The 22129-nt window shown below is 41.7% G+C and overlaps 1 protein-coding gene across 4 annotated transcripts in view; it reads right to left on the reverse strand.

Moving 5' to 3' along the window:
• Window positions 1-6984: 6984 nt before the first annotated feature.
• CCDC192 (coiled-coil domain containing 192) overlaps window positions 6985-22129 on the reverse strand; it is a 231702-nt gene continuing 216557 nt past the window's right edge. For 3 of the 4 annotated variants that reach the window (XM_024995056.2, XM_059888695.1, XM_059888693.1), the window contains one exon: window positions 6985-7330. In XM_024995056.2, the coding sequence (XP_024850824.2) occupies window positions 7044-7330 (287 nt within the window). In that variant the 3' untranslated portion in view covers window positions 6985-7043. The remainder of the gene's footprint in view (window positions 7331-22129) is intronic. The other variant, XM_059888694.1, reaches the window with a different exon arrangement.

Consider the following 22129-nt stretch of genomic DNA (forward strand, 5'->3'; position numbering starts at 1 on the left):
AGCAAGATGTTCTGGGTGGAGGGGTGGAGTCTTTGTCATTCTCATTTTTAATGGATTTAACAGTTCAGCTCCAATGAATCTCAGGCTACAAATGCAAGTCTGCACAAATTTCTTTTATTTTCTATAAATTATCTGAATATTGACTCTGAACCCCTGTCCCACCAAGGAGGCAGGAAGCTTGGCCCCAGTCATTCTGAGTCTTCCCTTAGCCTGACTTCAGGCCAGGATTCTTGGTCCGGAGACACTTTTCTGTCATTTCATGATGCTGGGACCCTGTCTTCCCAGTCAGCTTGGTCCCCTCAAGGCTGCAGCTTGTTCACACTAAAGACACATGTGTATGTGAAACTCTTGGCAGGGCCTGAAGTCTTGGTCCTTGTGGCTGATCCTGCCCACCACATCTCTGGAGAAGGGAGCAGGAACGGGTTCCTGCTGCTGATTGGACACACATGCCTCAGGGGAGGAGGGAATCCCTCCCTGTCTCCTCGCCTTCCCCTCAAAGGCATCTTCTCAAACCTTCTTTCTGCAAAGGACTTCAGCTTTGGAAATGAGAAAGCCTAGAAAATTTATCATGGTCTGCTTCTCTGCTTTTACACAGAACTCCTGGTTCTAGACAAAGGAGCACACAGCAAGCTATATTTTTAATGTGGGGAAAGAATGAAATACGGGGAGCAAAATACATTAATACACTGAAAAATCATTCTGTTAGAGGATAATAAAAGGCATGTGCATTTATTTTTCGAGCCATAGCCTGTTGAGATTGGGGGACCCTCTGAGTAACACAGTTTCCTTAGGATGCTGAGTTGTGAACAAATCTGTGTAAAAATGTCTGTACTCTGATCACTAGGAGTAGTCGAATTGTAGTAAGAACATCACAGTCAAGCCTAATTCTGAAACTTACTAGCTGTATGACTTCAAGCAATTCAGTTGATGTGCTCTAAACAAAGAGTCAGCAAATTGTTTTTTCTGCAAAGGCCCAGATACTTGGGCTTGTTGGCTGTAGGTCTCTGTCACAGCTACTCAACTCTACCACGATAGGCAAGAAACCAGCCCAGGGACACCTTTATGGCTAAGCATGGATGTGTTCCAATAAAAGTTACCTTATAGACAGTGAAAATTGAATTTCAAATGATTTTTGTGTCATGAATATGATTTTTTTTTGCTTCAACCATTTAAAAATGTAAAAATTTTTTTGTTCGACCATCCTAAGTTCACCAGTCATGCAAAAATAGGTAGCCAGTAGGATTTGGCTTGTAGCCTTAATTTGCTGACCCCTGTTCTGAATTGAGTCTAGCTCTAATATTTACAGCTTAGTTTTCCTGTCTGTAAATGCTAAATATAGATGTCCCTTAATTGTTCATTTTTGCTTCTCTGTGTGAAACTGAGAACTGATGCCACTGGTTGCAAAGGGGAGTTGTGTAAATGAAATCAGTAGAACATCTATAGATGGGCTTTCTCCCTTTAGAAAATACCAGTTCTGGTAGTCATCATTTACCTACCTACCTGAGATTTGTTGTGTACGTCAAATGACTTTATCTGAATTTCATTCTGTACAGCACACACATACAAAAAAGAGAAATTTAGAAACTGTTCTGAGCTGATGAGGAAGCTGCAGTGAACTCTTGGCTACTTCCTTTAGGTCTTTTTTTGTGCTGTCTCTGTCCTGCATGTGGAAATATGCATTACCTCTGAATGTAAAATGAAAGTTAAATAAAAATCTATCTGAAAATGTTTTAACTAACTGAAGGTAAGATGTAATATACTCATTTTGTCTAAAAATTTCTCATTTTGAGTATATATTAGACTATAAATTAAAAACCCAAACATTGAAATTTATGGTGACAATATACAAAATTGGACCTGGTGTACACATTGTATTTCAGGCAGGGATTCCAGACCATTTATTCACAGGGCAGTTGAGATCAGTGTCTTAAGCAGCCTGCTTTAAGACAGATGGAAATAGTGGGGCCCAGGGCAAACCGTTGGAGAAGGCAATGGCACCCCACTCCAGTACTCTTGCCTGGAAAATCCCATGGATGGAGGAGCCTGGTAGGCTGCAGTCCATGGGGTCACTAAGAGTCTGGCACAACTGAGCGACTTCACTTTTACTTTTCACTTTCATGCTTTGGAGAAGGAAATGGCAACCCACTCCAGTGTTCTTGCCTGGAGAATCCCAGGGACGGGGGCGCCTGGTGGGCTGCCGTCTATGGGGTCGCACAGAGTCGGACACGACTGAAGCGACTTAGCAGTAGCAGGGCAAACCATACAGTGCATCTTCACTCTTCTTAAAAGTATTTACTTTAAACAAAACACACTGGGCAAACAAAAGCTAAAACAGAGTTTTGACCAAATCAATAAGTTGATCAGTTGAATCTGGACAGTTTTTGGACTCCTCTTATGGAATAGGTTGGAGAAAGAAGGTACCCATGGAAAACTGTTTTTCCTATGAATGGAAATGAGGGCTGACCTGAGAAAGAGGTGGAGACAATGAATGTCTTTGTTACGTAACTGCATAGAGGTGGTGAGTGTTGCGAAAGTTATTCTGGCCTGGGGGCCTGGTTCTGGCATTTCCTACTTATAAACTTGGGATTAATAACCTAACTAAAACCTACCTCATGAAAATTAAATAAAATAATCTATTTGAAAATGTTTGAATAATCATCAATTGATATGTAAATATTAGTTATGCTCCTATATACATAACTGTTGGCTAGTAAATGCAGGTCCCTAGCAAGATAATACAGCATCCACTTTAGCTTTTTGTTGTTTCTTTCACCATCACCATACCAGCTTCATTCAAATAGGAGCTGGGCAATAAGGCACACCTTTTTATTACAGGGCCAAGGATTATATTATCAGCTTTTCTCTTTTAACTAGAACTCACTGCTGTTATTGTTTGAACCCCATATGACAAAGAGCTGGTGGAAATCTAGCTCTTTCTCTCTCATTCAGCTGTCATCCTTTGCCTGTGATTATATCATTCTTTGAAAAGGTGACATCAGATGATAAACTCTTATTTCAGCTTATTTGTGGTTTTTAAGAAAATGGATTAAAGGATTATTAGACAATACATTCTGTGATATTTTCCATCCAAAAACAAGGGATGGGGTATTACTGAATTTGAGCACTAAGGGTTGTTCTTTGTTAAATAAAGAGCAAATTTAAACGTTTGGGATGGAATTGGTTAGACAATGAATTAAACGTCATCTTGCCACTTAAGATGGCATTAACAAGATGCCATTAAATGCCATCTTGTTCATGTTATTAGGAATGTACTGAGTATCTAACTTAGATGCTTAATTTCTCTGGGAACCTGGAAATTAAAGCTATTTTTAGCTTTGTTTTACTGTAGAAGTCCTAATTTCATTAGGTATGGGAAATCTCATGGCCGACCCTATCTTTTGCATTGAACTTTGTCCCAATGTACTAGTACTTTTATTTTAAAAAGATTATTTCCTACTTGAATTTGACTTTGCTCTATGAGCGAAAACATTTGCTTGTGTATGGGAAATCCTAACAAGATTTTGTTGTAATAGCAGGGGAGAAATTATAGTAATCATTTATTCTTTACAACTTACTTTTTCTTTTTTTGTCTAGTTTTTCAAACTATGAGAGTCAAACTTTTGAATCTCAAGCATTTTATTTTCCAAGTCCTTTAAATATGTTTGTTTTCTTATGTCTGTTGGAAATAGTTTTGTCTCTGCAGTCCCTATACTTGATAATTGCCAGATAAATATTATTTTGACTTAGGCCTGCAACACTCATCAGCACTTCTCTACTTATTAAAGCAAAAAATCTTTACTTCAGAGTAATGTAGAAGGAAATGATAGGGTTTGGGGGTAAGCAGAGAGCATAAGAGATAACTGAAACTTGACTGAATTCATTCTTTCTCAGAAATGTTTTTGTCAAAAATACTATAGTGTCTTGCTTTTTTATGAATTTCATTAAATCCTAGGGCATCTCCTTCACATTTCTGGGTTGGTTTCTCTGATAACTTGCTTTCCTGCTAGTCTTTAATAAGTCTGTTACTATGATTTCATCTTGCCACGCACATAATAATGAAATTAAATTGTTAAAAAAAATACAGCATTTGTTTTAAGTTGATGAGTCATACCACACATTCAACTTAACTTTCTCTGTGAGAATAGTTAATGATTGGTGAAAAAGTAAAATTAAAACTCTACCTGTATTTCTACAAATGTGTTTAGACTGTTAAAGAATGGCTTTGCTGCTGCTGCTAAGTCACTTCAGTGTGACCCCATAGACGGCAGCCCACCTAGGCTCCCCTGTCCCTGGGATTCTCCAGGCAAGAACACTGGAGTGGGTTGCCATTTCCTTCTCCAATGCATGAAAGTGAAAAGTGAAAGTGAAGTCACTCAGTCGTGTCCAGCTCTTAGCGACCCATGGATTGCAGCCTACCAGGCTCCTCCATCCATGGGATTTTCCAGGCAAGAGTACTGGAGTGGGGTGCCATTGCCTTCTCCAAAGAATGGCTTTAGTTACTTGTTAATTAGTTTACTTTTTTAGATTTCCAATTAGTTTGAACCAGATACCTGAATGGTTTCCTAAATTTTCTTTAAGAACAAGGTCATGAGCATACTAACTGCCTTGTGATATTTACACCAGATATTTTAAAAGTCAGTAGACTATTTCAACAATCCAACTGGCTTCTAAGAAAATGAGACTTTGGCTTACAGGGTGGGATATTATCTGATTTTTAGTTTGTCTGAACCAGCTATTTGGCACAACCTTAAGTTTACGACCCAATTATTTGGAGGAATGGCAGAAAATGGAAATGAACTTTGAGGGGCATACAATGGCATAGATGTTCAGTAGGGATTGTGAAATTTTGTACTTATAAGTGTCTGAGAGGCCAGAGACCAGTAACACCTCTTCTCATCTTCCCCCCTCCTCATAAAACTTGGATATTTAAAGAATTCTTATTACCAAGGTGTCGTTAACAAAGATTAGTCTCTTTACCTTTGGACTGAATCTCTTCTCCACTTCTGATTTGGGGATAACCTAGACCTGAGTCAAGATGAGTTTCTGGTAAAGACAGGTTTGCAGGGTAATAAGACTCTTGATGATTTCTTCTTTGGCGACTGGTCCTTAGATATGTAGAGGTGACAGGCTCCATTAATTAGGAACAGCAGCTCCAGCTCTGCCTGTTACTTTATCTCTGCTGTCAGGCTACTTTCATGCTGAGGGCCAGCCGTGACATTGACAAGGGGAAATTGATCTAGAAGCGAACACTCTCCTTTTTGGGATGTGATAGAACCCCCCCGCCCACATTTGTCATCTTAGCCTCAGGATCCCATGAGATTAAGACAATCTAGTAAAATAAAGAAATGGAAACTTAATTATCATAATAACACATCAAAGTTGCAGAGACGATAGTTTCTGCCGGAGGTAGTCCATTCAACTAACTGAAAAATTTAAAGCTTTCTCACGGTAATACATAGGAAAAACATGGTAATGTTCAGTCTTACTGTGGTGTCAGATGCAACTAACAGAACTTCAGGACTGGAACAGGGAACCCTCTTTGGTACCAGAGAAACAGAAAAGACAATGAGGATCAAAAAGTTTGAAGAAGTAAGGAGGAGGTACCAGAGAGAAGCGATTTCTGGATGAAGGACTTAGGTAAACTTCATGGAAAAGCTTCTCTTGGAGTTGTGGGAAAGTGCTTTTCGACTCACCCTCTGGGATAGTTGTGTATTTATGATCATGAAACTTTAAGTTGGTTTCGTTTCTGATAATGGACTACAACTGTGTGTATTGCTGACATTTCAGCTGAAAATCTGAGGTTATAAAACAAATATGGGAAGATTCTTGCTATATATGACCATAGAAGCTACTGGCAGAACCAGTGGTTTTATTTTGTAGTGAACCTCTAGAGTCAATACTGCAAAGCTATTATGAGTCCAAAACCCAATACTTCCTTTAGAAAAAGTCAGGTTTAGAAACTTTGTTTTAAGGAGACTCTTAACTGTGTGAACTCCTGAATGATTTGTGAAGTTGTGATTTTCATGTTTGCTACAATATTGCTCGTATCTGTTATTGTACCTGAAGAGTTTTGATGAATATTTGTTGAACTGATTGAGTTAAATTGGGAAGTAGCAACAGTCAGACTCATGGAAGAGCTATAGCCGTGTGCCTGAGTCATGCTGTATCAAAAGAGTAAGAATTAAGCACCAAGGTCTTAAAGTTAGTACCCAGCTGCTCTCTGGATGGGAAATGGTTCATCTGAAGGGAATGTGTGGGAGAGAAATATATATGACATCTTTTATTCCATTAATTACAGGGTAGCTTTCATTTGCTTATACTCTATTTTTGAATTATTTTTATGCTGTCCACAGCTCATTGATATTTTGCTTTGGTCTTAGTGTTGCTTGTAAGGGAAAAGCGAGTGTAACCCATTTTCCCAAGGAGATGGTGTCCCAGGACACTTTTCCCAAAGGACTGCAGCTCTGATTCATCCATTCTTTTGATTGCTTTGGTTTTACTTCATTTCTACCCTTGCTAAATGCTAATGAAATACATGCGATAGAGAAATGTATTCTAGAGGTTACAAAAGGACAGAAGTCATGGCTATTTACTCTGCTCACAGTGATTATGCTTTCAGTACCCCAACATTCCCCAGCTTGAAATTCACCCTCCACGATAGCTTTCTGTTCACAGTCGAGCTGCATACCAAAATGGGCTTTGTCCCACCCCTCCCTTGCAGTGTGACAAACCTCTGGTGAGAGGATGATGCTAAATTCTTTGACCATCTGTGTAGTTTTGTGCTTTTCCCTCTCCGTCTGTTATCAGGAATGTCTAAAAACATAGTATTCTACAGCTGTGTGGATCATATGACAAATGTCTGAAGGGTTCAGTGTTTGCATCTGAAGACCTCCGTTTGTTTTCTTTCCTCCCAATATGAACCTTTTAGGATAGTCAGACCCATGAACTTGAGTTTGCATTTACCAGTGAGGCGATTGCTTGGGCTCTGGTCTTTACCTTGATGATGCTTAATGAACTTTTATTGTTTTTTTTACTGGGTATCTTTACAAATCCTCATCATAGACCACAGGAGAGACATTATTATTAGAGAAAACTGGGGTTTCTTCTAAACATTCTGGAGAGTCCTTGACCTCTGGGAAACAATGGGCCTCCCGCTCAGCTTCCAGCTGCTGAATCTTCCTTTCCTTTTCCTCTAAAACTTCTTCCAGCTGAGTGATCCTCTCATTCTGAAGGGAAACCTGAGTCGACAACTCCATTATCAGGCTGATTTTTCGGTCACCGTCTTCCACAGGCGGGAGACCGCCACAGGACTCTTCCAGTGAGCTGTCTTCTAAGGCAAACAAGAAAAGGAAAACCTGAGCAGTTTTAATTAGATTTCCCAGAACTCAAAGAGAGGGAAGATGAAAAAGCTTCATTTCTCATGTTCTTAAAAGAGAACACAGATGTTGCATCATCTGGTCAGATACACTGAGAAAGGAATCTGAATCGAGTGTGGGGAAAGACTCTCGGTGCTCGTGAAAAAAATCTTAGAAGCCTCTGGAGAGGGAGGAGATTCAAGTTTTGCCAACTCTTTTTTATATGCATTTAACTTTTAATTAAGCATGGGAATGAGCTGTCCTTAAAAATGCAATAAACAGCAATAGCCTTTTCCTTAAGAATTTTTCACAATCTGGTAGAAATATACTTCAATGTAATTTATAATTTGACTGAAAAAAAAATTGCCATTGCCCCTTTTGGGGAAAATAATAATGAGAAAATACAAGTTTCTTAATCCAAGTCAACTTTAGGTGTAATCTGAGGTGATCAGGGAAACTCTATAGCATGATATACAGATCAATTTTTTTCGGTCTGAAGACTTTTCAATATGTCTTAATAAAATCACATACCTCCTGAATGTAAATCTTATCTTTAGTTTCTATCATCTAACCCCTTAGATAAGGATAAAGGCCTGAATAAGGAAGGAGAGAGAGAGAGATTCCAACAAAGAGAAAAAAGATTAGAGGCTGGCAGCCGGAAATCCTTGAAAGTAAATATCATGAGGCCATCAGAAGTTTTAGCTATTAAAAGGAAATCTCATTCCACTAGATTTTAGCAGTATTCTCCCCCACCCCAACCACTCTTATCCAGAAATTTCTACTATTAAAATAACCTCTAAGTTGTATAAAAGGCAGACTTCGGCTATAAGAAGTAAGGCATGTCAAGGGCTTGGGTGTCTTTGTTGGATTAATTGAACCAATAGCATATGAATGAGCCTGGCACGTGGTGTTGACAGTTAATTGCTATAATTGAAGGTCCAGACATTACTCAAACCCCAGTGAAAACACACAGCATAGCTGCACCTAAAAGAAACATAAGGTGAAGTCCAGGATACAAAAGCCTGCTACTATTGTGTCCCTGCTGCTGCTAAGTCGCTTCAGTCGTGTCTGACTCTGTGCGACCCCATAGACGGCAGCCCACCAGGCTTCCCCATCCCTGGGATTCTCCAGGCAAGAACACTGGAGTGGGTTGCCATTTCCTTCTCCAATGCATGAAAGTGAAAAGTGAAAGTGAAGTGGCTCAGTCGTGTCCGACTCTTAGCCACCCCATAGACTGCAGCCTTCCAGGCTCCTCCATCCATGGGATTTTCCAGGCAAGAGTACTGGAGTGGGGTGCCATTGCCTTCTCCGATTGTATCCCTACACACCTTCTAAAATGGGGCAGCTTTATTTTGATAGTCCATGCAGGCAGGGAATCATCCATCTCTCAGCAAACAAAATAATTTGCAGTCATCATTTTCTCAAGATCATAGAATGAAAGCTTTGAACACCACTTTGCACAGAGGACATGATGCTTTGGCTTTACAAAAGTTAGAGATCAGGCTGTTCGCCCCTCATAGAAATTATTACCAGCACTGTACTATGCTTCAAGAATCCACAGAAAAATTTGTTTCCTGTACACTTGAAATTCTAACAGTAATGTTTAAGGAGATGGTAGTTTGAGCACCTTTCTTAAAAAGCAATGAAAAAAGTCCATATCAAAGGAGCATTTAATGCGTTCCTTCTTCAGTAGGTCCAAAGAAGGCGATGGCACCCCACTCCAGTACTCTTGCCTGGAAAATCCCATGGACGGAGGAGCCTGGTAGGCTGCAGTCCACGGGGTTGCAAAGAGTTGGACATGACTGAGTGACTTCCCTTTCACTTTTCACTTTCATGCATTGGAGAAGGAAATGGCAACCCACTCCAGTGTTCTTGCCTGGAGAATCCCAGGGATGGGGGAGCCTGATGGGCTGCCGTCTATGGGGTCACACAGAGTCGGACACGACTGAAGCGACTTAGCAGCAGCTTCAATAGGTCTGTGCTTTCAGGCCCAGAAGAGGGTGATCATGGGGTGGGGATGGGGGGGCCTTTCTCATTTGCTGATTTGCCAGGCCTCACCTTTTCTCTCACTGCAGCTGTGCTACCCCAATACAGTAGCCTCTTGCCCCATGGTGTTATTAGGGAGCTGAATGTGGCTGGTGTGAATGGAGACATTCTGCTGCTGCTCCTGCTGAGTCACGTCAGTCGTGTCTGACTCTGTGTGACCCCATAGACGGCAGCCCACCAGGTCCCCCGTCCCTGGGATTCTCCAGGCAAGAACACTGGAGTGGGTTGCCATTTCCTTCTCCAATGCATGAAAGTGAAAAGTGAAAGTGAAGTTGCTCAGTCATGTCCGACTCTTAGCAACCCCATGGAGTGCAGCCTACCAGGCTCCTCCATCCATGGGATTTTCCAGGCAGGAATGCTGGAGTGGGGTGCTATTGCCTTCTCCAGGATACATGCTATGGGTATAAAACACATACTTGATTTGGAAGATAGTTTGAAAAGAATGTAAAATGTCTCACTTAAATTTTAAAAACTGTATTAAAATGACTTTGTGTATGTTTCACTAAAATATATTTTTAAAATCAATTTTACTCCTTTGTTTTTACTTTTTAAAAATGTGGCTACTAGAAAATTGGCAGTATCATAAGCAGCTTGCATTTGTGGCTCTCTTTACGTTTCTCCTGTATAGCGCTGAACTGGAGTTTGCTTTTGGCTGAGTACTTTTTGAAATGCAGGTGGATATGTTTCCCATAGACGGCTCTAGTTAATATGTACAATTGCTATTTAGGAGGGAGTCTTGCTGGTCTTCAACCATTAGCACTTGAATCATTTTCTGTTACTCCAGAAGGTGAAAGTGTTAGTTGCTCAGTCGTGTCTGACTCTTTGTGACCCCATGAGCCCGCCAGGCTCCTGTGTCCATGGAATTCTGCAGGCAAGAACACTGGAGTAGGTAGCCACTGTCTTCTCCAGGGAATCTTCTGATCCAGAGATTGAACCTGGGTCTTCTGCACTGCAGGCAGATTCTTTACCGTCTGAGCCACCAGGGCCAGGGAAGCCACTCCAGAAGGAGGAGGCATGGAAATCTTGGCTTGGGAAAATGGGTTCTTAGGGATTGAAATGAGTTTCAACAGGAAATGAAAGAATAGATGGGAAGTGGCAGCAAGAAGCTGTGGGAAGGTGTGACGGAAGGAATGGCAGGCAAGATGGAGAGGGCTGGGCATTATGAGGCTCAGGGACGGTGAGAGGGCATCAGAAGCATCTCTCCTTGTCCGTGCCTGTCATCTTCTCTTTCTTTGACCTCTCCTTCAGTCTATTCCAAGGTTTTCCTCTTTTTTCAGGAGCAGTTATTTTCTACCAATTGCACAATAAAGAAAGGAGTTTAGTTCCATTGCCAAAGGCAGACTTGTCAAAACTTTTTTTTTTAATGTTTTTGTAACATATGGCAATATAGGTAGGACACTTTGTTCACTAAATTCTAATGAGAAAGGGGCGAAAATGCAGCAGTGTGGCCTCTTATAAGCTGTCAGTCACTAGGTCATTTCCTCGCTCTCTGCCCTCCTGGTAGAGTGTAGTAGAGGAAAAGATAGACAAAGAGAAAAAGAGCCAGGGTGTCTCGGTAGCTCAGGCTGCTGCAGCACAATACCATAGGCTGCATGTCTTAAGGAATATTTGTTAAAAGAATTCTGTCACAGATCTAGAGTTTAGAAGTCCAGGATTAGGGTGCCAGTGAGATTAGGTTCTGTTGAGGGCACTTTGCCTGCTTTGTGGACAGCTGCTTTCTTGCTGTGTCTGCACACGGTAGAGAAAGAGATCACAAGTTCTCTGATATTTCTTCTTACAAGGGAACTAACCTCATTCAGAAGGTCCTGCCCTCATGACCTTGTCTATTAATGATTATCTCCCAAAGGCATTGTCTCTAAATACTATTACATTGGGGATTATGGCTTCTGCATATGGATTTGGCGGGGGACACAATTCCATCCATAACACAGGGAGAAGACAATTGGGAAAGGAGCAGAGAAGGAGCATGAAGCTGAAAAAAAAAAAAAAAAGGAGAGATGGCAGGAGGCCTTTGATTCCTACAGTAATGTTTCCATTTATTAAATGAGAATGCTGATAGGGAGACAAGAGATTTCTCATGCAAGTATATTTTTACTATTAAATGACTTCTTTACACACATAACAAAAATATTTTTGTTCTGTTTCTAAACACACGATGAGTAACAAAAGTGCTTTCAACTTTTCAGCAAAGTGAGGAACTCCAGGACTCACATCCTATTTGTATTGGAGATAGCCCAAGGCCACCCCAGTGAATTTTTCAGACTCTACCACTTCCCTGGTGGCTCAGATGGTAGGGAGTCTGCCTGCAATGCAGGAAGCCCAGGTTCAATCCCTGAGTCAGGAAGATCCCCTACAGAAGGAAACGGCAACCCACTCCAGTATTCTTGCCTGGGAAATCCCATGGACAGAGGAGCCTAGTGAGCTACAGTCCATGGGGTTGAAAAGAGATGGACACAACTGAGCAACTTTCACTTCACTTCATCTCACCCCAGTGAGTTTTTCAGACTCTACCACTAGTCTTCCCATGATCTGGTCTACACTGCTCTTCTCCACTCTAGGCTCCCTCTTCTGTAATAGGAAGAGATGTGTGTCCCTATAAAGTCTTGACAACTCAACCTGCCCCCAAATCTCAAACACCCGTGGCCTTCTGTGGCCTTTGCTACAAGCTCAGGCAGTCTTGCCAAGGCCATGGCTGCCTGAGGCATGGGGGATTCTGTTTACTGACCAGATAATCTTAGTTTAACCTCATACCGAGAGGCAAGACAGATTCTTTTCTGTGTCAGAGGAAGCAAACCTGATTAGCAACTGTCAAGGTATGATGTCATCACAATTGCTACTATTGTAGAGGTTTTTACAAGCATACATCATTTTTCAGGATTTGCCATATTTCTGCCTTAAAAAGGTGGGAAAGAGATCCAGCCAGTCCATTCTAAAGGAGATTAGCCCTGGGTGTTCTTTGGAAGGACTGATGCTAAAGCTGAAACTCCAGTACTTTGGCCACTTCATGCGAAGAGTTGACTCATTGGAAAAGACTCTGATGCTGGGAGGGATTGGGGGCAGGAGGAAAAGGGGACGACAGAGGATGAGATGGCTGGATGGCATCACTGACTCGATGGACGTGAGTCTGAGTGAACTCTGGGAGTTGGTGATGGACAGGGAGGCCTAGCGTGCTGCAATTCATGGGGTCGCAAAGAGTCGGACACGACTGAGTGACTGAACTGAACTGAGAAGTGAGGCTGTGGGTTTAGGATCATGGCGAAGAGGAGGGAGGAGAAAGGGTGGTGAAAATTGTGCAGATTTAGAGGGCAGACAACAGGAGCCTTCTGCTTCCAGCTGGGCCAGGCTATGTTCAAGTTTCTATGTCACCTTTGAAAGACAAAATACTTTTGGCTATTTCCAGCTCCCTGTTCTTTGTAAATTTTATTTATTTATTTGCTTCTGGCTATGCTGGGTCTTCACTGCTGCACAGCTTTTCTCTAGTTGTGGTGTAGGGGGCTACTGTCTAGCTGCGGTGCACCGGCTTCTCTGTGTTGGCTTCCCTTCTGGAGCACAGGCTCTAGGGCATGTGAGCTCAGTAGCTGCGGCTCCTGGGCTCTAGAGAAGAGTCTCAGTAGTTGTGGTGCATGGGTTTAGCTGCTCTGTGGCATGTGGGATCTTCCCTAATCAGGCATGGAACCTGTGTCTCCTGCATTGGCAGGCAGATTCTTTACCAGTGAGCCACCAGCCAGCTTCCCATTCTCAATACCCTCGAAAACTTCATGCTCTTAGCAAAGTGTCACATGAGAGTTATGTCAAAAATGACAAAATAGACAACAGAGGTAATTGTAGTTTGAGTAGCTTAGAGACTTGACAGTGGGAATGTACATTTTGGGGGTGCCCAGACCTCACCCGTACAGGAATTATTTCTGCAGCATCCCTAAATGATGATTTTCTGAGTAAATTGCATACATTGGTATCCCTCTTTCTGGGTCAGCTGCCAATTGTAATGAACGAATGAAATTTTCATTTTGCCATGAGTGCAGCTGCCTGTTGTTCTAGAACTGTCTGTCAGGTAAAAGGCTGGAGGAGGGCAGGGTACAATTTATAACTAATCAGAGGAAAGAAATGTGTGAAGGGTGGCCAGTGAATGGCTGGAAAGACATTTTTAAAAATCTTATAAACATTTTTTTTCTCAAAAGGAGTGTTCGCATTTTGATCCCTTTACCGATGTCACCACCCAAAAGTGTTCATTGAACAGAGAACTGCTGAGAACCACTGATGGAGCATCTGATTCCAGTACCTCTATCAATGGGGAAACACCCTGTTCCTAGTAATGGGGAAGCGCCCTGTTCCCCATTAGGGGAAGGTCTTAAGTTAGGTCTTAAGCATCTTTCATGGCCCTCTTATTTATTCATTCAGAAATTAGTTCAACAACTGGGACCCTGCACATAGAGGATAAATCAGATTTATTCACAGTTCCACAGTTGGGTAGGAGAGGCAACACTGAGTTAGGACATATAAGACTTAGCTTAAACAAGCACCTCCGCTGGGTACTCATTTGCAGACATTTATTTTCTCTCTGACTTTCAAGCTGATGACTGAGGCTGCCAAGTATTTTCTCAATTAGAAAGACTCCCACCAGTGAGGTGATTACATACCTCACTCCCTCAGAGCCACCCAGGATTACTGTTTGGCCTAAAAGACTATGTCAGCTTCCTCCTCTGTACAAATGCCTGTCAGTCTGACTCACCTTCATGCTGGTCTTGAAAGCTGTATATATTTCCCAGTAACCACAAGGGAGTCTGGTTTCATATGTTGCCGTAGTTAAATTTGAAATTTGGCACATCCTTGTAAATATATCTCTTTTGCTACTTGGGTAAGATCCAAAATGACAACAAAAACCTTCCTAATTTTCTATCTTCTCTATGCTTTTACAATGAATGTTTGAGAATGGTAGTTCTCTGCAATGAAATGATTCACTTGTATTTTGCATTCTTGTAACACAAATGTTTTACCTCTTGAAAATCAGGTTTGTCTCACTTCCTGCAGACTCATGTATCCTTCTGCTCCAATGTTTTTATTTGAGCACAGAATACATTTGAAGTTGGCGTTTGTCAATTCGGAAAAAAAAACAACCAAGCAGCATCATAAGAACAGATTTTAGCTGGCAAATAGTATTCGGCAGCTAAAATATGTAAAATATAGTCTGTTATTTGCTAGGAGGTTTTGATATGTATCATAAAACTCCCCATATCATAATGATAACCTGTCCTATAAAAGGATTGTGTGTTTCAGAGGAAAAATTTGAGGTGCGATTGTAGACAAGCAAATATGCATTTTCACCCAGCAGCATCCCAACAGTTTCATACCTAAGAGCTTAAAAATGTTTTAATAAGTGCTTTGGAAGGACAATATATTTAGTTGAAACCTTGATGGAAAGGCTGCAGCTCTGATGACATAGAAAAGTGCTTCAGAAAGCCTATAGAACATTCATTGAAAAGTAAAACACTCAGGAAAAGCAAGGAGTGCTAGAGACCCTATAGGAGGCACTTGTTACTTCAAGTTCTCTGGGCCTCAAGCAGATGCTGTGCTTGTTCCAGTCCCATAGCCAGCGTGCAGGCTCTGGCTGATGTGGATGCTTTGAGGACTTGTTTAGTGTTTGGGTACCAGATAGGATGAAAAGCACCAGCACCACTCCTGTGCTGGTACGATGCTCTCACCGTGAGTCATGGGAGCCAAGCAGACTGAGGGAACTGCAGATTCCCAGCCTCCTTCCTATGTACACTCCAAAGCATAAATGCACTGTGATATACCCATGCTTAGCCTTTATGGAAATGCTTAACGCACAGCACATGTAGTTGAAGTATTGCTATAACTTCATATCTGGCCACACTACTTCTGCTACTATCCTTTCAATCTGGTTTCAATTCCGCCCAGAGAGGTTACATTAAAACATAGGTTGGGTATTGACACTCTCTTGTCCAAAACCCTCCAGTAATTTTTTTTGATTTCATGTAGACTGAAAACCCAAGCGCTTACACTGACCTTTGGTCTGCTCCCCCTTGTGTGTTACTGACACACTTCCTATTTCCTCTTTCCTCATTCACCCTGCTAAATTCCTACCAACCTCTTCGCCATTCCTACCAGACCCAGTGTTTTCCCACCCCAGGGCCTTTGCATTCTCTTTCCTCTGCCTGATAATTATGACTCTGATTTATACATGGCTAGTTCCCTTACTTCCTTCAGGTCTTTCCTGTCCAAGGTCACATTCACACAATGAAGCCTTCCTTGGCCATCCTTCCTGAAATTTCAATACAACCCCCATTGCTGAACACACCAAATCCATGTTCCTTACTTTGGTTTTCCTAACTTGCTACATCTGACTACTTTATATTTTATTCTGTCACTAGTCTCTCTCCTCCACTAGAATAAAAGCTCTCAGAGGGCAGAGTAGCTTCACTACCATATCCTCTGTTCCTAAAACAGTCTTGACATGTAGTAGATACTCATTGTTAAGTGAATAAGTGAATGAAAGTTAAGTGCGTACGTGATACAAAATCACCATGGCCGTCACCAGCCAAGAGGTTTCACTTGGTGTATCATTAAGCTGGTCCCCAAATTTTTTCATATTTTTTCATATTTCAAAGCTTTCACTACTGCATTTTTAAAGGATAATAAACTGTTGTGATTGTACAACATTGCACTTAACATCTCTGCATGTATTATTTTTTTAAAATAGAAAAGTGGGAAAGTTAGATCGTTTCCAGATTCATTGACTTAGATTCTTGAAGCTGTGAAAATGGTTTGCCAAGTTGGCACCTGACGAGCCATACCAATATGGAGAATCTAGGTCCTCACTGCTGACATTCTGCTCAAGCGAATCGAGGAGGACATCTGGGAATTTATTTTTCTGTGAAGTTCTTGGGGGTGATTCTGATGATCAGCCAGGTATTTGCACCTGAATTTCTGCTGACCTACAGTAAACACAGTGAGCCAAGTTTTTGGCAAAATCCTAAGGGGCAGGTCAGAAATGCCCTAGGCAAGCCTCTTCTCGACGAGGCCGCAGTGCACACAGCTGGAGGAGGGATGACGTCTGTTACAGTTAGTCTGTTACGGTCTGGGTGGGCACACTATAGTGCTGTGTACCATCTCCTGTACTTGCCAGTAGGGCGAGGTTTTACTTGGGTGAGTGGAGGACAGCATGAGTTAACTTACCCCGGCGCTCCTTTTCCGGGCAAGGTTCCTTCCCACCCACTTCAGGTGCTTTGACAAGGTACTTTTTGTGCCTCTCCCTGGTTACCCAGAAGGGCTCTGCCTGTAAATGTGACCAGCTGCCCGAATTCATCCATGGTCCTTACAGCCTTGCTTCTGCTCTGTCTTAAATCTCCTCTTGCTGGTTCTAACATGGCTAAATTATCTCCAGAATACCAGAGAAAATGCTGAGTGTTTGGGAGTTTGTTTTTGCTTCTATTTCCCAGGGGCAAGGATGAATCCATTTCCTCACAGGCTGACCTGGGGAGGAGTCTCTCTCTTCCTTCCCATGAGGACTGAGTGGGAGAGGAAATGAGCCAGAGGAAGGGAAGGGAGAGATCACGCCTTGGGGTGGAAGCTTGGTCACTCCTCAGCTTCCATAGGAATTTAACAGCCATCATGGCCAGATAGGGGACAAGGGAATCCCCTCTGCAGATCTGAATCCAGGGTTTTCTTCTTGGAGCTTGCTGGAGTCAGGTGGTATGTCCAAGAAACTGATAAGAACATTGTAGAGAAAGACATGTGACACTAGCTTGGGAGGAGGGCTGTCTGTATGGGAAAGCAAGTGAAGATGTCTCAAAGATGGTGCCACAAAAACGCATACAGCTGGGACATGGTGGAGGGGAAAAACTCGGTGGGCAGACCATAGTGTTCTGTGCCATTTCCTACCCATACCAGTAGGGCAGAGGTTTTACTTGAGTGAGGGGAGGACAGCATATGTTAATTTACCCCGTCACTCCTTTTCAGGGCAAGGTTCCTTCCCACCCACTTAAGGGTCTCAGATTACAGCAGATTATTCTGCAGAGAGGTGCTTTGACAAGGTACTGAGCGCTGTTTGCATAACAGTGCACCTGAATTGTGCCAAGAGGAAATCAATTTAAGCAGAAGAAAGGTTTTGTGGAACCTCTCTTACCTCTTCCTATAAGCAGACTGGAAGTCCCCTCCCATAGATCTGGCTCCTTGGAAGAGAATAACGGTTGAATGCAATGACTGACAGCCTGGCCAGAGGCTGAAAGATAGAAATGGACACTGGTGGGAGAACAGAAAATTCTAGGGAGAGGGAGATCCAGGAGATCGGGAGAAAGGAAGAACAAGAAACAATAGATGAAGGATAGTTTCTTTGCTTCTCTGAAGTGGAATCTGTGTGGATGCAAAGTCACTCAGGAGAATAAAGAAAGAAAGTGAAAGTCTCTCAATCGTGTCTGACTGTTTGCGACCCCATGGACTATATAGAGGAATACAGGTAAAGATGATATTCCATCATTTGGGCCATGTCTTGCACTAGGGTGCCCAGCAGTGAGAATTTCTACTTCTCTTTCTGGGTACACAGAGGTTACCTGAGCCAAAGTTTTTATGAAATGAGGAGTACCAATTAACTTTGTGTTAATTTTCAAAAGATACTACAGCTTCTAGTGTTGTATGGTATTGAGAAATAAAATGACACTGTAGTAATAATAGTATTGGCAGGATTATTTTTTGATCATGAAAATGAGCTCTGGAGAAAGACGGGATAAAGGAGTCATCATTTTTGTTGACCAGGACTTTGTTTAAACTTTGTAGGGGAATGGGATTTGTGGAGAGGGGGTAGAAATCATTTTAGTTTCGCTAACTTGACACTGTCTTTAAATGTCTGTGGCAACAGGACCCTTGGGTCCCATTCATTTTCTAATGCACAATTTTGACTGACTTGAGCATCTGTTTCACAACACACAACCTTCTTTGTTCCCTCTCACCTGGCCCCTCGTTTTCTTCCTTTTGACTGATTAGCCCTGGGATGACTGTGATAACACCACTGAATTTTCCCAGCCCCCCAGATTACAGTGCTAGGTCTGGACTCAGTGCTTCTTGGCTGGAGTTAAGGAATCCATGCATAAGATGTCAGAAATTGCAAGGAAAAAAAAATACTATAGTGACCAAGACTCTCTCCTTGACCAAATTTTAGTCAAGAAGTCAACATGACTTCTTTGAGTCATGTTCTTGACTAGCCTGATCCTTGACCCTTGTCCTCAAGAGGCTGGTTGAAACAAGAATCCTGCTAAGTTACTTTAGCAAGAATCTCCCATCCTTGGTATCTGATCAGTCTCAATTTCTGATCAAATATCCTCCTCCTCCACCCCAGGGGGATATCTGGTGAGTAATGAGGAAAAATCTATCCATGAGAGGGGCCCAGAAGCTGCTTAGCCAGTCAACTTGGTCTCAACTGAGGGGAACTCGGGGTTTCCCAAGGGATAGAGGTCTGGATTCCAGACTCTCCTGCATCCTATGGAATCTTATTCCATTGTTGGTGCCTCCTCTTTGTAAATGTTAACTTTTTTACTGGCTCCAAGCAAGCAGCATTTAAATAAACTCAGTTGCTATTAACTTGAAAAGGAAATAAAATCTCTTCACTATTTGAAGCCTCTTCAGTGTTGCGCATCCACTGTATGACCCTTCACAGATGTGTGTCTCTGAAGGGTTGTCTCTACTCTCTTCCCTTTCCACACACCTTCCTCCTGTTAACCCATTGCATTCTAACTTTTTGCATTTAGTGACAGTCCTCAACTTGGCTTTGCCGAGGTTACTAATGTCACCAGATTCAGTGGACATGATTCAGTGTTCATCTTGAATGACCTCTGAACATTTGCCACTGTCGACAGCCCCTCTTCAAACACCCTTCTCTTCTATAATATGATGCTCGGTTTCCCTCCAAACTTTCTGAATAGTCCTTTAGCCTCATTCTATGGGCTCCTCCTCAGCACAATTATTGCAGGGAGATCCTTACATTCCTGGCCTTAAACTTTCTTCTGTCTATAGATGATTTCATTTACTCCTTGTGGCCATGGCTGTAAACTATTTGTGGGAATGATGCCCAAATTTACAATGTTAGGTCAAACCAGAGCTCTGGCACCTAGACTCCTCCCTTGAGACCTCTCATAAACATCTCAGATAAAATATATCCCAACTTGAACTCCCTAACATTCAAAATTGATTTCCTTCCAGTATTTTCTAGCTGAGTAAAATGGCATCATCATGCATCTGCCTGCTAAAGTCAGAAATCTGAGAGTTACCCTATATTTCTCCTTGACTCCCATGCTCTTCTATTCACCTTGTCACAAAGCCCTGTCGATTCAAACCTCTAAATGATGCTTAATTGTCTAATTGTCTCCATAAGGTCAGGCAACACACTCCTGCAACATCCTTCACCTCCATGGCCTTACTATTCTTCATTAAAAATTATTTTTAAAATCTCTATGGGATACTATTTTATCAAGGACTTTTCCAAGCTCTATGACTTGTTCCTCAGTTTTAGTCCTTTATGGACAAAAGGACCTAAGAAGCTGGTGGGGACTGCTTATCAGATGATACAAATGGGCTTTATAGTGGCACATCTGAGCTGGAATCTGTGGGATTCAACTAAGACCAAGTAAAGAGTATATTTTTGGAAAGGAAACCTGAAAGTGGTTTGAGTGCATGAGAAGCAATAGCAGAGTTGAAATGGATATGAAAATGTCAAAGCAGGGAGGCCCTTGTACAGTTGAGAGGAATAGCTCACAGGAACAAATACTGCTTATTAGTCTTACCTCCTATACAGGTAATCATATCTACCTTTACTTTCATAAACTCTTTCTTTCACTTTTATTTTATGCAACTGGTGTTAGTTTAAATTTCAAAGTAGTAAGACAATTGTGAGTTGTTAACAGTTAACATTAACTGACTCGGGTGGGTGGGGACCAGGGGTGTCTCTGCTGAACTAAATTGGCAGCATAAAAATGCCCTGTTCCTGAGGACAGCCCAGGGAGCATGATTCTTTCAATTCCTTCTCCCAGTGGAATGTCACTGCAATTTTATCAGCTTGATTTTATTTTTTTTTAAATTTCAAGATGTAATTTCATCTTGAAATTACCAAAGATAATTCAACAGTGATGGAGAAATTCCCCAAGAGGGAACTCAAACAAACTATTCTTTATTTAAGAAATCTTCTGATATTTGATGCAAATTCATAGATGTTTTCCCATTAGTTACCTATGCTGTCATGTAAATTATATGCCTTGGAAACATTATCAAAGCTAATGGTAAAGGAGTTATTTTCAGGTTGGGCTTAAACCCAAGGCACTTTAGAGAAGCACAAAAAACTTTCTAAGAGACTAGTGAAACACTTAGCAAAATGCTTCCATTCTGATCCTGGAAAGTTTTGTATATATTTTGGATATATTGTGCATAAATTTTGAAAAAAATAATATTTATTATTTTTAGAGATGTCAAAGAACTTCCATAATTATGATTCACTTTTTTTTTTTCCATAGCCCCCTCCTCTATACTTGGAAAAGGAAGAAAAGAGGGGAGTAAAAAGGAAGTGGGGAATAAATGAACATTTACAGAGCTCTTACTTTATGTCATTTTACTAAGCATTTGTTTAGCAATCACAACAGAGCAGAGGCAATGTTTATGTTTAGTTTCTGTAATTATGACTGATGCCACTAGAAGCCTTATATGTGTGTTAGTCACTCGGTCATGTCTAACTCTTTGTGGCTGTAGCCCACCAGGCTTCTCTGTCTATGAAATTCTCCAAGCAAGAATACTGGAATGGGTTTCCATTTCCTACCCCTCCCAGGGGATCTTCCCGACCCAGGGATTGAACCCTGGTCTACTGGGTTGTGGGCAGATGCTTCACCATTTGAGCCACTGGAGAAACCCTAGAATCCTTATACAGGACCAGAAATACGTTGGCCACTGTCCAGCTTCATCACCCCTCCCCACCTCTGCTGTCAGGCATTCATGTAAGTCCACACAAGCCTTGTCCCTTTAGCACACCCCCCTTATCTGGGATTGCAGCATCTCCATGGGGGCATTTTCTGAGTACTTCTCAATTGCTTACGTGATATTCCTGGCCTTACAGGAATAAAACAAGCCAGGTGTCTCTTTTTGTTTTCATCTGTTCTTAATTTCTGATCTGAAAAATGTTAAGATGGTAGGAATCCTAGGAATTGGCAACAGGATTGCCATTAAGACTCATGGGCATTTGTTCTGGCAGCCTTCCAAGATGACCCTCCCAGTGTCTCTGGTTCTAACCACCTGGATAAACAAAAACTTAGTGATACGTTAGTGTTCAGCTGGCCAAGTTCTCATTTGTCTCTGGTTTGAGATATAGAAATTATCTAATCTGTATTATGTATGAATTGATCACTTCAAGTCTTTAAACTGCTTTAAGTTGAACCTTCAAATGAGGAAGTATGCCTAAAATTGTAAAAGTATCCATTTTTTTAAAGAGGTTGGATTTAATCAATCATGTACGGTGATTTTTACTTGAGATTAGCCTCAATGAATCAATATTGTCTGTGAATGTATCAGCCAGAGTGATTTCAGCTCCAAATAACAGACCTGTGACTCTCAGAAACTTAAACAATGGGGAGTTTATTACTGCATGTAAGGTTAAATCTGGGGAATTCCAAGGTTAGCTCATTCTGTGGCTCAGGGAAGCCAGGTCGGCTTCTCCTGAATTCTCTGATTTCTCCCTATAT

Source organism: Bos taurus, chromosome 7, assembly GCF_002263795.3.
Source record: "Bos taurus isolate L1 Dominette 01449 registration number 42190680 breed Hereford chromosome 7, ARS-UCD2.0, whole genome shotgun sequence".
Lineage (NCBI taxonomy): Eukaryota > Metazoa > Chordata > Mammalia > Artiodactyla > Bovidae > Bos > Bos taurus.